The following is a 14,921-nucleotide window of genomic DNA, read 5'->3' on the forward strand; positions in this document are numbered from 1 at the left end:
GAACCAATGGTCCATTGTGAAACCTCGGGGCCAAAGGGAACCAAGGGGCCATTGTGACACCATTGGTTGCATAGACGCAATGCTCCTTTTGACACATGGGGCCTCACTGAACCAGGGTCCATTGTAAAACCATGATGGTCCCCGGAACCACGAGGGTCATTGTGAGATCTTGGAGCTTAAGAAAACCAAGGAGCTTTTGTGACACCATGGGGCCTAAAAGAACCAAGGGTCCATTGTCACACCATGGGGCCTAAAGAACAAGGGGTGATTGTGAACACCATGAAGCCTCATTGAACAGAGGGGCAATTGCAACACCATGGGGCCTCATGCTAACAAAAGGCCATTGTGGTACCATCGGTGGGGTCTCATGGAACCAACGGTCCATTGCATCACCACAGGGCCTTGTAACCCCAAGTGGCCATTGTGACACCATTTGGTCACATTGAATCAATGCACCCTTTTGACAGCATGAGGCCTCACAGAACCAAGGGTCCTTTGTAAAACCATGGTGTCCACTGGAACCAAGGGACCACTTGTGAGACCATGGGGCCTCACATAACAATGGGGTCATTGTGACACCATGGGTTCTAACAGAATCAAGGGGAAATTTGGACATCATGAGGCCAAACAAAACTAAGGGGCTTTTTTGGCACCATTGAGCCTCAGAAATCCAAGAGGTGATTAAGACACCATGGAGCCGAATGAAACCAAGGGCTGTTGTGAGACCTTGTGGCCTTACAAAACCAATGGTCCATTGTGAAACCTCGAGGCCAATCAGAACTAAGGGGCCATTTAGAAATGATGGAGTCTGAAAGAATCAAGGGGCAATTGTGATACCATGGGGCCTCTGGGAACCAAGGGGCCATTGTGACACCATGGGGCCTAATGGGACCATAGGTGAATTGTGACACCTTGGTGCCTTATGGAATCAATGGGGCACTGTGACACCATGGCGCCTCATAGAACCAAGGGGTGATTTTGACACCATGGGGCCCAACGGAACCAAGGGACCATTCTGATGCCATGAGGCCCAACAGAACCAAGGATACCACTGTGGGACCCCATGTGATCATTAAGCAATCCAGGAACCTGCTGCAGGTGAGCTCCTCTCCCCAGGGTTCTACAGGTCCTGCAGGATCCTGCTCCATCACAGGATTCCTATTGGGTCATGGCCTCCTTTGGGAATGGATCTACTGCAGAGCAGGATCCAGCACAGGATGGAGGTAAATCCCTCCTCCATTCTGGGCCTCCGTGGGCTGCAGGTGGATCTCTGCTCCGTCATGAGGTGCCTGAGCCAGTCCCCCTCCCCATGTGTAGCTGCATTACTGGGGCAGGGGAAATTTGGGAGGACCAAAACTCCTGTTTCCTCCAGTTACACAGTTGTGGATACTGAGTTTTCGAAGTAGCTACATCCAATTCTGGTGTTGTGCATTACCTGCACCATCCAGCAGTTCTATCTTAGGTTTAGCCTCCCATATTGACAGGATCTTTTCTCAATCTCCTCCAGCTCTCATCCATAATTTTCTATATACTTGATCGCAGCATTCTTCTTTCACGAACAATCTTAAGGTGTTGGAACCCTGGTCACGGAGAATTTTAGACTTTCTGTGCTGACAAGCACTGACCCCAAGAGAACACTGCATTTAACCTCAGGTCATGGAAAAGACTTCCAAACTTAAATAATAAAACTGAGATTATAAGTCTGTAGTTTAAATAAAAAAGTGTAATATCACATAGTAAAAAACTCAGACTTTAATAGTTTTAGAATACAGCAATATATATAGAAATCAAAATAGGACTTTTAGAACAAAAGTTTTTCCTTCTTTTTGCCTTCTAATTAATATGTCTAAGTAGTATTTTATAATTAAATAAAATATATGCATTACAAGACACAAATAGGCAGTTATTAAGTTAAAAGCAAAAATAATTTAAGCAGCATTTCTTAATTAAAAAATTTATCCTTGAAAAGCCCTGTAAAAAATAAGTCTTCATTTTTAATTTGTTAACTTAAAGTACTGTAAAACTCACAGTCTGTAAAAAATAAATTAATAAAAAAATTAAAATATAAATTTAAATTAATAAACATCTAAATCCAAACAAAAAATACCGCCTCACACATTTAATCCCAACTATAAAAAAAGAGCCCCCCACAATATTAATGCATCATTCGAATATTGGGCAAGTCTACGTAATCTTCGGGCCTGGACACTTGGATTGAGTCCCATCAATGTTGGGATACCCAGAACTCCATCCTTCATGCTGGAGTGCAGGATGACATCACATGTGCATGGTGTTAGGCATTGCCATTCCTTAACAGCTGATCAAATCTGGAGGTCAGGGATTCAAGGAGCCCTGCTTTTGCATCCATTTGGTCTGCCAAGTATCTTAGTCTAGGGATGGTGTATGTTTTTTTGGTATGTCAGTTTTCTGAAGAGACTTTCATGTGATGATGTATGTTCTCATACATATTACTCACCAAGCTGGTGTGTTGGTTTGATGTGGCCAGAATTGTGTATTCTTTCACCATCTGTTGAATCTTGGTGAGGCAGCGATTCCTTATCTCCGTGGCACATACTATCTGCTAATGGGCCATCTTTTAGACTAGGCAGGGCAATCATCTTTATCTTTTCTACAACCCATCCTCTCTCCTGGAAGATATTATCTGCTGCTGAGCCATTAAGTCCCACTGTATGACTGATAAAATTACATCATTATATTGGGAAATGTTCCAGCCAGGGAGAGGAGCCAAGCATTTCCTACCTAAATAAAAAAACTGAGATTTTGAACACCAAAATACCATCCTTCCACTGGATTCCAGAAGAAAACCAGGCCTTTTCCACATCATCCCTGGACCTTCAGAAGAAAACTGCATCCTTCTACTGGTCCATTACTTCAGCTAAACCACATGTTACACTGCGGGAAAACTGTAGCCACCATTTAATTAGACTGCTACCAACACCCTAACTGAGAGGGTGTCAAGCTGTATTCTGACTCTGTCTGTATTCTATTCCAACCCTATTTTAATTTTCCTGTTAAAGAATTGTTATTCCTACTTCCCATATCTTTGCCTGAGAGTCCCTTAATTTTAAAAATATAGTAATAATTTGGAAGAAGGGAGTTTACATTCTCCATTCCAAAGAAAAGCTTCTGCCTTTATTGGCAGACACCTGTCCTTCAAACCAAGACACATGGGAATCCACTTCCCTTTGCTGCAGACCTTGTAGAATATGCTGCTGGTCAAAAACCTTAGCAATGTCTATGAATACGACACCCAGTGACCTGTGTTCTCTTCTGGCAGATCGAATTTTTGTTTGCAGGACTATCAAATTTTCAGCACATCCTGCCGCTTTTAGAAATCCTCTTTGCCTTGGCTCGAGGGAGCATGCCTCAGTTAACCTTGCTGATCTTATTCTGGAGAACAGTCAGCAAGATGGAACCAATCGTGATCATTCATGGCTTCTTACTAAACATATATGATAATAGGTTTCTTTTCCAGGTTGAGTATAGGTGGCCCATCCACCTGGGCCAAATTGGTGAATTTATCCCAAATACGGGCAGTGGCCAACTTAGTATGACTGAAAGAATTGAATAGTTCCCACATGTCCTACCCACTGTCCAGCAATGCTGTTCAGCCTTATTTTTTGTTTTCATGAACAGAAACAATCCATTGATCTTTGTCCACAAAAGTATGTACCATACCAATGGAGGAGAGCAGTGCTCTGGATGCTCTGGGCCCAGGCAGTCTTCTCTTGCCTCATCTTAGAGAGACCTACGGCCAACAGTAGAAGAGTTCTTCTCATACCACTTTTCTCATGCTCCTATAGGAAATCCCAAAAATTCAGCGTTTGATGCATTTGTAAGGTCTTGAGTTAGTTTGTGAAGGCACTGATATTTCCTGACCTTCCTGGCAGCAACTTTCAAGGATGAGTTGGAGTGCTTGTACCTGACTGTCATGTTCACCATGAATGCCTTTCCTCCTTCAACAAAGATCAAATTTGTCTCGTAAAACTCATTGTCATCACCTCTTGAAACACAGTCCAATTCTTCTTTTTAGCCTCGCAGCTCACAGATGTGTCTCTTTGTGCCTTTATTCCTGGTGCTTTGAGTAATTGGACAGTTCCCTATAATACAGGCTGATGGTTCATTATCAGCACCACAATATTTACAGGTTTTCACAAGTACCCCTGGCCAGGATCTCTCTTGGGGGGGCAGACATTGGCTCTCAACTGTAGTGCAGTTACCAGTTTTCTATGAGGTGTGCTTCTGGTTATCCACCAATTACTGATATTATCATTTTAAACATCTCAATACTGTGGCCTTGGGATAACCGTTGTTTCTACATATTATTTATATTATATTATATTATATTATATTATATTATATTATATTATATTATATTATATTATATTATATTATATTATATTATATTATATTATATTATATTATATTATATTATATTATATTATATTATATTATATTATATTATATTATATTATATATATTATATTATATTATATTATATTATATGCTTTGGGATACTTGGTCAACCCCTCCGAGTTTCAAGCACAGTAGTTTACATGTTCCAAGAACTGTTTAGAGCAGCTCCTTCTCAGTTTGCCCTTTTAGAGTGTGCACATTTCTTGGCTGTGGTTTCAGTTCATTCTTATTATCACCTCCAGCCTGGGCTTTGGTCCTTACTTGGTGCTGATTCTAGCAGTGGTCTTCATCACACATACATTGGATGTTATCCCAACCAAGCAGGCAGTTCAATTCCCACAAGCATGACTATATCAGCTATTTCACTACAGTGTCTAAGTTTAGTTAATAGCATAAATAAAAACTGTATCTGTATAGCAGAGTTACTTTAACACTATACACACAGCATCCATTTTCGTATTTGCAAAAAGCCAATATTGTAAGATGTATTTATAACATGCTAGACATTTTCCAGCCCATTCCCAGCTCAAAGCAGAGGGAAGAAGAAAAGGAGAGAGCAGCCCTGACAGAATCCCAGAACTATGGTGGTGAGAAGGGGCCCAGCAGGGTGAGACACCTTCAGCCCAGTGAAGGTGCAAATGAGACCACAGGAGAACCAACATATGGATTTGATTGAACATGGATTTAATGGAACAAGAAATGTGAGGTAGAGAAATAGGAAAGAGAGAAAAAGAAACAAGGAAGAGCTGAGGCTGGGACTGGGCAGCTGCCAGAGCCGGCACTGAACAATTTACTCAGTAGTGACTACTCAGTGAGTGGCATGAAAAATGAGATTTCTTTTTCATAGATTTAAAAAGGCTTAATAAAAGATAATAAGAGACAAAGAATAAAGAAAAAGCTTATAATGGTTGGGTCTTTGGTTTTTAGCTAAGAGTTCACTTGATTTTTTGGAGATATTTTTAAAATGTTTTAGCTTGTCGTATATTTATAAACTTATTATATATTTATAAACTCTTTTATAAATTATTTTTTCTATTTTAGGAAGTGTTTATCTGGCTATTTATTGAGTTTGTATTTTAGAACGTGTTTTTTTTATTGTAGTTTTAATTTTTTTTATTAGTTTTAAATTGGGCTGCGATTTTTAAGTTTTATAGACTGTTGTTGCTGGTAACTGGTTATTAGCAGTAGGTGTTTTCATTGGGTGTTATTTAATTAAGTAGGTAGTTTATTTATTACAAAGACATATTATTAGCCTATGTTATTTTTAAAAACAACTATATTTTAAAAAAACACTACACATAAAGTATTAATTTGACTATTCAGGAGAAGCCAATGCCACAACATGTGTTTGTAGCAGCGGCAGAGCCGCAGCGCCCAGCGCTCCCCACTCCCACCCCACCTGCGCCACCCCCTCGCATCCAGCGACCCCCGGGAGCGGAACTGGGGCTCGGGGGGAGGGGGACGGCACGGACGGATCTGCACTGGGGGCCCCGAGCCCCCTGCCCAGCCCTGTGAAGCGCGGAAAAACTCTCTATACCGCACAAAATAAGGTATAAGAGTAGGAATGTATTTATTCAGCGCTCAGGGGGATAGCTCCTCCAAAAACACGCACACCTTTGGTGAACTCTGCCTCTCTTTTAATTCTCTGCAAATTAGGATTGCACAATACACCTAATACATATTCATTGCCTGTCCCGATTCATATTAAAATTAGCTACACAAGAAGTTAGTAGCCACTGGGGCCATGGAGCTCTCTTAACAATGGGTGACAAATTTAACTTTTGGTCCCTAACTCAGCACACTGTTACTTGGGCAGGCAGGCTTAACCCCTTGGAAAGGGAAAACCCTGTAGCTTTAATTGGTAGCCCTGACCAACTCCTAGAAAACATTCAAAAATCTGCCTGCTTGCAAATTATACATGAAATAAAATTCTCCACTGGCCATAAATCACCTATGCAATTACCTGTAAATGTAAAACAATATCCTCTTCCCTGTGGTGCCAAAGTAGACATCAAACCGGTTATACAGGACTTGTAAATCTTACCTGTATGGACAATCAAAAAACCCAAACCTGGCACTCTGGCTGTTTATCCATATACTGATGATACCCTTATGGGAGGAGATGAAATAGTAGTAGTGAGGGATACTCAACAAAAAATAATCTCCCATTTGGAAAGCCCTAACTCGCAAATTGCCTCAGAGAAAATTCAAAAACCTTCTCAGGAAGTGAAGTTTTTGAAGACAGCCACTACTGGGACTGCCCCCCCTGAAGGGGTGGCCCAGAAATCCTCAGTAACAGAAGGAACTGTAAAAAATCTGGCAATAACAGAAACTGAGAACTTGGGCAGCAGCTACGACAAAACTCCCTCAGTAATTGAAGTAGCTTCTGCTTTCTCCCCCAAACAATCTTTGTTCACTAATTCTTCATTCACTAATGCTTCTGCTGAACAAATTATTGCTGGGGGATGGGGTGACTCTTGGGTTGGGGTGCTGATGGTTATTTGGGGTGTTTTCCAGCTTGAAGTGCAGAGTGCCTCCTTTGTTTGCAACTACACTGATTCTTATGCTGTGTTTAAAGGAGGTACAGAGTGGCTTCCTTCTTGGCAGCAAAATGATTGGGAAGTTAACAGAATTCCAGTACGCATTACATGCTGGATAGTTCCATCATTTTAACCTCCTGCCTCTTTGTGGCAGATTCTATTGTGTTTACTTTTCACAGAATAATGCCACGGGATGTGAAGATTAATTGTTGAATCCCTCATCGAACCTGTATGCAGTCATGGCACAGGACCTTACAGATGTGTTTCATTTTGTGAGATTCAAAATCAAAATTGAACTGTTGCACAATTTTCCTATGAAATTATGTGGTAAAAACAATAAAAACATGGAGGGGAACTTAATGTTATAACACCTACTACCCAACCACCGGTTATACTGAGCCTGAAAATTTTTGAAATTGGACCTTGAGTAATTCAGAAAACTGGCCAACAAAAAAGATTGTTTAATCTGGCATTGTCTTTTAAACAAGTCAAATTGCCAATGCAAAACAATGTCTCAGTAATTCTGCCAGCTTGTTCACCTTTTCTAGGGGTGGACAGCCTGGTTGCAAAAGTAGGAGGATCCTTTCAAGAAACAAACAAGAGACATAACCGCTGTTGTGGGAACAAGATTGAGAATTTTGAATAGTATTGATTTAGAAGTATTAATGAATACATTGGCTAACATCTCTTTAGCTCTCTGCTTTATTCAGGCTCAATTGTGGATGCAGTCAGTTGCTGCCTGAATTGTACAAGAAGTGGAGGAAGCCACTTTTCCTACTGAAATTCGGAGAATAATTTGGGATAATGCCCATGATTTTGAAAAAGAATTCCAATCCTGGTGAAATTACTACCCCAGCACAAACACAGCCACAGCCTTTGCACTGACCACATGTAATGCTCCAGTACATTCAATATTCCCTATCACTGCATTGGGGCTGAATCATGATGGAGCTATTCTCTATCCTTTTGATCTTAGAGAATGGGTTGTCAAATTAGTGAAAAGTAACAAACTATTAATTTGGAAACTCACATTGTCTGGGAACAACAAGAGTTTATCTGTGAAAGTAATGCAATCAGAGCTCAAGATATTTGCTTAGACACAGAACAGAATGTCTGTAACTTTGAAAGTTATCCAAAGCAGATTCCTGAAACAATACTGGGGTATATGAGCAATGGGTTTGCATGATTTAGAACTGCTTGTGATAGTGTTTTTGTAGAAGATTTGGTAATGAGTACTAAAAATAATTTAAATCTTTGTGTCTGTAACTTTACTAAAATTGCTGTTTTAAATTTGAAAATTGTTTGTTTTAAAATTACTTATTTTAGTTGTGTTCCATTTTAAAATGAAATCAATTATTTGATTTGTAATTTGAACATTTCTTGCTTCAAAATTGCTTATCTTTGTTGTATTGCATCATGAATATTGATTAAGGTTGATTTTTAGTTATTATTTATGTTGCATTTTCTTTAAGTATTGACTCAAACTGATTATATTTTAACGAAGAAATTATTATTGAATCAAAAATTGAAATTGAAACATTGATTTAAATTGTTTATTTGTCTTCTGTAATCAGAAATTGAAATTGATTGGTAAATTGATTAAAATTTATAAACATTTATTTAAATTGCTTATTCATCTCTTTGTAATCAGAAATTAAAACTGAAAATTGATTGTTAACTGATCATTTTATTTTAATCAAGAAATCATTATTATTAAATCAAAAAATTGAAATTGAAACATTGATTTAAACTGCTTATTTATCTTTTTGTAATCAGAAATTGAAATTGATTATTTGTTTTGTTTTCTCTCTCTTTTACCTTTCCCTTATCTTTTTCCTACTTTCCTATTCTGTCCAACTTTCTGTCTCTGTTTTCTGGGATATGCTCTCAACTCATCTGAGTCCTGAAGACTTCACCACAACACCAGGAATGAAGTGCTGCTGCCGATGATCGTGAACCATGGGGTGGTGTAAGAGTCAGTCTCAAGTTTTCTCTGATCTGCCTTATGACCATCAGCAGAGACTGGGCCCTGAGATTGCACCACTTGCCCTGAACCAGAGCTCCAGCCTGCCCAAGGTGGATGCTTGCATCAGGCCAGGGATTATTTGTAGCTGTGCCTGGTGCTTTTCATGGTACACTGCAGGGTGTTGGTTATCACACCCTGTCCCCGCACCTGCATCATGGGGCTAAGATCTCCACAGACAATAGTCCATAAATCTTCCTACCTTTTGGCCAGAGGCCACTAGCTTTGGAAAAGGACTATAAAAAGTGACTTTCCCCAAACTGACTTTGAGATCTTTTTCTCCCCAATGGATTGAAGATGCGTCTCGTCTCATCTCGTCTCGTTGGATGGCCACAAGGGTGCGTCCCATCAATTGGTAGGTATATCCCATCCTTCTCTCTCTCCCCTTTTATCTCTCTCTCTCTCTCTATCACAAAACTTGATTGTTAGTACGCAATAAACTGAATTACTGCTTTCTGCTAAACAAACCTGAGTCTCTTGCCTTTTGTCTTTTGCACCCTGGGGTCGACTTAACCATCACGACTCGGGCTTGGGTTGAGCGGATCGTGATAGATGTGCTGCTGACTGTCACCCGATTCCGGGTCACTTGTCGCCAGCTGAACAAGTTCCCCATCCCCCCCGGTAAAATTGGCTGCTGGGACACACTGGCATGGTGAGGGGACAGGGATAATGCCTGCGGGGACAGTGGGAACTGGGGGGGAGGCACCTGCAAAGAAACAATGGGGACAGGGTGGTGGCACCTGTGACGGGACAGAAGGAATGATTGGGGTGGTGGCACTTGGGAGGACAGTGAGGACAGGGTGGTGGCACTTGGGAGTACAGTGAGGATGGGGTGGTGGCACCGGCAAAAGGACAGTGAGGACGAGGTGGTGGCACTTGCAAGGGGACAGTAGGGACAGACACACTTGCCCCCAAGGCTGGCAACCCCTGCGCGGGACCGCCGGAAGGTGAGAGTCCGGCGGCCGCACTCCGACACCGCGCCAGCCACGCGGCCGGACTCTTCCCAGAAGCCTTACAACGCCCGAGACGCCAGGGCAGACGTGTCCCCAAGCTTGTGCATGTCCCCAATGACACACATGTCCCCTGTTGTCCCCAGGGCCAGAGCACAGAGCAGGGCCTGCAGCAGGTGGATGCCTTGGTGGCCCGGTACCGTCGTGGCTGCCTCTGGTGGGGACTTCCCTGGCTGCCCGTCCTGCGCCTCTTCCACCCCAGCACCCTCCGGCCACTCCTCAGTGCCTCAGGTAGGACACGAGACACCAGATGGGTCCCCAGGGCCACCCATGGGTGTCACTGCACCTGGCACAGAGACCTGGCAGTGCCCAGGCAGTGGCCACCAGCCCAACCCCACAGGTCCCCAGAGGTGTCACCATGGCCAGGCCAAACACCACCCCAGAGTGGCCAACAACCTGTCCCTGAGGCTCCCTAAGGCCAGCCAAAGGTGTCACCCTATCCAGCCTCTGGTTGTCCCACAACCCTCATGCTCGGTTGGCTGTGGGTGCTGGGAGAGGGTCCCCACTGTGGGTTAAGGGGCGCAGACAGGGTGCCTCATCCCAGTGTCCCCACCCAGGGGACCCCAGTGTCCCCACCCCAGTGAATCCCTGCCCACCCCATCCTTGTGTGTTGCAGCTTTCGTGGCCTCCAAGGATAAAACTTTCTAGGCCTTCCTCAAGCCCTGGCTTAGTAAGTGGAGGGGGTTGGGTGGGGACAGCAGCCCTGGCTGCCCCTGCTGGATCCAGGTGTCACAGGGGAGGACACAGCAAGTTTTGGGGACAGAACCATTTTGCACCCGCAGTGGATCCGGGTGTGTCACAGGGGCAGTAGGTGACCCTGACACACTCTGGGTGCCCCCAGGATGGAATCGGGTGTGTCACAAGGGCAGTGGAGGGCTGGGGGTGCCCCGCTGCCCTTCACCACCATGTGCATCAAGGAGAGCCTGTGGCTGCACCCTCCTGTCACTGCCGTGTCCCGGCGCTGCACCGAGGACGTCCCCCTGCATGACGGCCGTGTCATCCCCAAGGGTATGGCGTGGCCAGTGTGTCCCCAGTGTCACCACCCACTGCTGTCACCTGCTGTCCCTAAAGTGGCCATTCCCATCCTACCAGGGGTCATCTGCCTGATGAGCATCTACGGGACCCACCACAACCCAGAGCTCTGGCCCGAGCATGAGCTAGTGCCACCCTACGAGGTGTCCCTGTCACCATGGTGGTGACAGCTGCGTCCTCACAGTGTCACTGTCACCCCAGGTGTTCAATCCCCTGAGGTTCAGCCCAGAGAACAGCAAGGGATGGTCTCCGTCCTCCTTCATCCCCTTCTCTGCTGGCCCCAGGGACGTGGTGGGGTGGGGACAGGAGTGTCCCCAAGTGCCCCCCCCATCCCTGGCTGGGATCACAGTGGGGTGACAGTGACGATGGGGATGTGGTGGCAGGAACTGCATCGGGCAGAGCTTTGCCATGGCTGAGATGAAGGTGGTGGTGGCACTGACACTGTCCCGGTTCGTGCTGCGGAGGGACACAGCGAGGCCACCCCCGCGCCGCAAGCCTGAGCTGATCCTGCGAGCCGAGGACGGGCTCTGGCTGCTGCTGGAGCCACTGGTGGGAGTGGCCTGAGGGACACGGGTCACCAGAACATGGGGACATCTCGCCAGGCAGGTGTCACACCCAGGGGAGGAGCAGTGAATCAACGGTAGCGTGAAGGGGACGACATCATGGTGGTGGTGGGGATGTGTTCTCCTTGGTCATGGGACACGTCATGGTGTGGATGTGTCCACCCATGGACTTGTCCCCTAGGCCACTTGTGACCATCCATGGCCATACCGCCATGTCACCATCCATGACCACATTCCCCCATGTCACCATCTATGTCTGTGACCCCCCTCAAGCCTGATATCTCCATCCACAGCCCTGTCTGTATCTATATCCATATCCATACCCATATCCATGTCCCAGTCCCCACCATGTCCCCACCCACGTCCCACAACATCCCCATCCATGTCTTAGTTCAATCTCTTTATTTTTTACCCCAATGTTGAGTGAAGGGCTGAAGAAAAATGAAAGAAAATCAAGGGCAAAATAAAATTATTTACCTATCCATGCTGACTGAGTATGCATGTGCTTGGGTGGGTAGAAAGAACCTTTTTTAGAGGACTTTCCACTCCACTGTGTACATCTTGGTTTTCTGCCCCAGTACATCACCATATGGCTGAGGAAGATGCCTGCAGCCCAGACAGAATTAGAATAATTGAATGGTTCAGGTTGGTAAAGATCTCCAAGACCATCCAGTATTCCTTGATGCCGGCAGATGAAATGATTGGATGCAAAGGTGAATTTTTTTGGGGTGGAAAGTAAAATCTGCTGTCCCAAATGAATTCCTGATGTCAGTCTGCATCCCAATGGATTTCTGGCCTGCTGAATCCAGCGGCCCACGGGGACCCAGGAAGATGTGGAGACCAACAGCCTGGTGTGTTCCCAACAAGGATCACCAGGACCATGGATCACCAAGGCTCTGCCTAACGAGGGTCACTGGAGAGCTTCCAACGGGGCCCAACAGAGGGGATGGAGCTGGAGCAGCGCAGGAACCTCTTCCCACAGGCGGGGCACTCACAGAGCTTCCCTTACCAGTGCCCCCATTAGTGCTGGGTCACGGCAGGTTCTGGGAGAAGCTCTTCCCACACTGGGGACACTGTTAGGGCCTCTCCCTGGTGTGGATCTGCTGGTGGGTGACAAGGGTGGAGGTTTTTTTAAAGCCCTTCCCACAGTCAGGGCAGCAGAAGGGCCTCTCTTGTGTGTGAATCTGCTGATGCCTGAGCAGATGGGATCTCCTCTGAAACCTTTCTTCACACTCAGGACACTAATAGGGCTTATCCCTGGTATGTATCTGCTGGTGAACAACCAGGCTAGAGTTCAGGGTGAAGCTCTTCCCACACTCAGGACACTGATAAGGCTTCTCCCCAGTGTGGATCCTCTTGTCCTTATTGTCCAGTGTGGACAATAAGGTTGCATCTCTGGATGAAGCCCTTCCCACATTCTGAGCACTTGTAGGGGCTTTCCCCAGCATGCATTGCCTGGTGTATGATCAGGCCAGAGCTGTCATGGAAGCTCTTCCCACATTCCCCACACACATAGGGTCGTACCCCAGTGTGGATCATCTGGTGGCGAGTGAGGTGGGAGCTCTTCCTGAACCCCATCCCACATTCCCCACACTTGTAGGGACGTTCCCCGGTGTGGATCATCTGGTGGCGGATCAAACTGGAGCTCAGTCTGAAGCTCTTCCCACATTCCCCACACTCATAGGGCTGTGCCCCACTGTGGATCCTCTGGTGGGCAATCAGGTGGGAGCTGACGCTGAAGCCCATCCCACATTCCCCACACTCGTAGGGCCGTTCCCCAGTGTGCACTCTCTGGTGGCAGATCAGGTCAGAGGTATCTCTGAACCCCTTCCCACATTTCCCACACTCATAGGGCCGTTCCCCGGTGTGGATCATCTGGTGGCGGTTCAGGTGGGAGCTTGTGCGGAAACTCTTCCCACATTCCAAGCACTGGAGGGGCTTCTTGCCATCATGAAGCTGCTCATGGACCATCAGCTCAGAGCTCTGGCCAGGTCTCTGGCTCCCTGCCTGGGACAGGCTGGGGCTTTCCACCTGAGAGCATCCTGGGCTGGGTTTGGAGCTCCTCCTCATGTGGGATCTCTGGGGGTTTTCCTCCCCGTTGGATTCCTGCATCGTGCAGCTGCTCCAAACAGCCTCTTCCATTATTTTCTGATGGCGCACCTTCCTCTTCCTCACAGCTTTTTCCTCTATCTGGATAAAACCTGGAAATGGGAAACCAGGGTTTGGGGAAAAACAAGACGTGAGTGCAGTGGCTTTGAAGGTCCCGATGTCCAGGCCTACCTCAAGAAGTCACCGAGTGTCTGGTGTCCATAAAAACCTCCAAATATCAAGAAGGTGTTAAAAAACACTCTCCCAGGAGATCCCTGATTGCACTGTCCTCACTTTGGGGTTATGGGGGTCCCTGTTCTCAGAGCAGTTGGGGGCCCATGGATCCTGGGGATCCCCTCTCTCCCGGCTCCTGCTCAGGCACGCTGAGGGTATTTCGGGGGTCCCAGGGCTCATCCCAGTCTGACTCGGCTCCCCCCACTCCAGTCACTCAGGCCTTACTCCCACTCCACACCAGCCCTTCCAGGCTCGGGGGGCCCGCACCCCACTCATCTCCCGGCTCCACCTCCCTCCAGGCTGCCGGGGGTCCCCCAGCTCTGCTGTCGCCCCTCTCCCCACGCCGGGGCTCCCGCCTTTCATCCCCCGCCTCTCCCAGGGATCCCCAAAACCGATGTCCCGCCCCGCCGGGACCGGGCCATCGCCACGTGGGCCCCTTCAAATCCCCCCAAGGAGCATTTACTGCTCAGCTTTGGATTCCTGCAAGAGCCAGAAACATCCCCTCCTCACATCAATAAAACAATACCTCTCCCAGGGACACCCAAATATATTTGGGACTCGATTCCTGAATCTGCGAGGCACAAACACCAACCCCCATCCCCCAAGAATCCGAAACCCAACCAGCCGTGCCGGAGCTGCCGCGATAGCCCCGGGCCGAGCTTCCCCTCCGCGCTCACCCGCGGGATGCAGGAATGCGATGCTGCCGGGGCCAGCGGAGCTGCGGGCTCAGCGGGCTCGCCCTGCAGCACCGCGATTCTCCGCCTGCGCCCGCTGATCCTCTCCTGCTCCTCCTGCTCCTGCTCCTCCCCTTCCTCTCTTTTCCCCTTCCCCTCTCCTCCTCTTCCTCCCGCTGCTCCCCCGCTCGCATCCCGGACCCCCCTTTGCCACCCCCTGTGCCCCGCGGCCGCCGCAGCAGCGGCTGTTGGGGAGGGGGCAGCACCCCCTGAGCCTGCAGGGGAGACAGAGCAACTGAGAGTTAGGAATCGAGCATCGA

At 46.9% G+C, this 14,921-nt stretch overlaps 1 protein-coding gene across 1 annotated transcript; it reads right to left on the reverse strand.

Annotated features, from left to right (window-relative positions):
• Nucleotides 1–12,967: 12,967 nt before the first annotated feature.
• LOC306816310 (uncharacterized protein) lies at nt 12,968–14,702 on the reverse strand (the record flags this gene model as incomplete). Its single annotated transcript, XM_079332768.1, has 2 exons — nt 14,605–14,702; nt 12,968–13,795 (listed from the first exon to the last, which is right to left on the reverse strand). Exon 2 carries the CDS (start codon nt 13,745–13,747, stop codon nt 12,968–12,970), a length of 780 nt encoding a protein of 259 aa, XP_079188894.1. The 5' UTR covers nt 13,748–13,795; nt 14,605–14,702.
• Nucleotides 14,703–14,921: the final 219 nt, after the last annotated feature.

Source organism: Erithacus rubecula, assembly GCF_903797595.1.
Source record: "Erithacus rubecula genome assembly, contig: scaffold_511_arrow_ctg1, whole genome shotgun sequence".
Taxonomy (NCBI): domain Eukaryota; kingdom Metazoa; phylum Chordata; class Aves; order Passeriformes; family Muscicapidae; genus Erithacus; species Erithacus rubecula.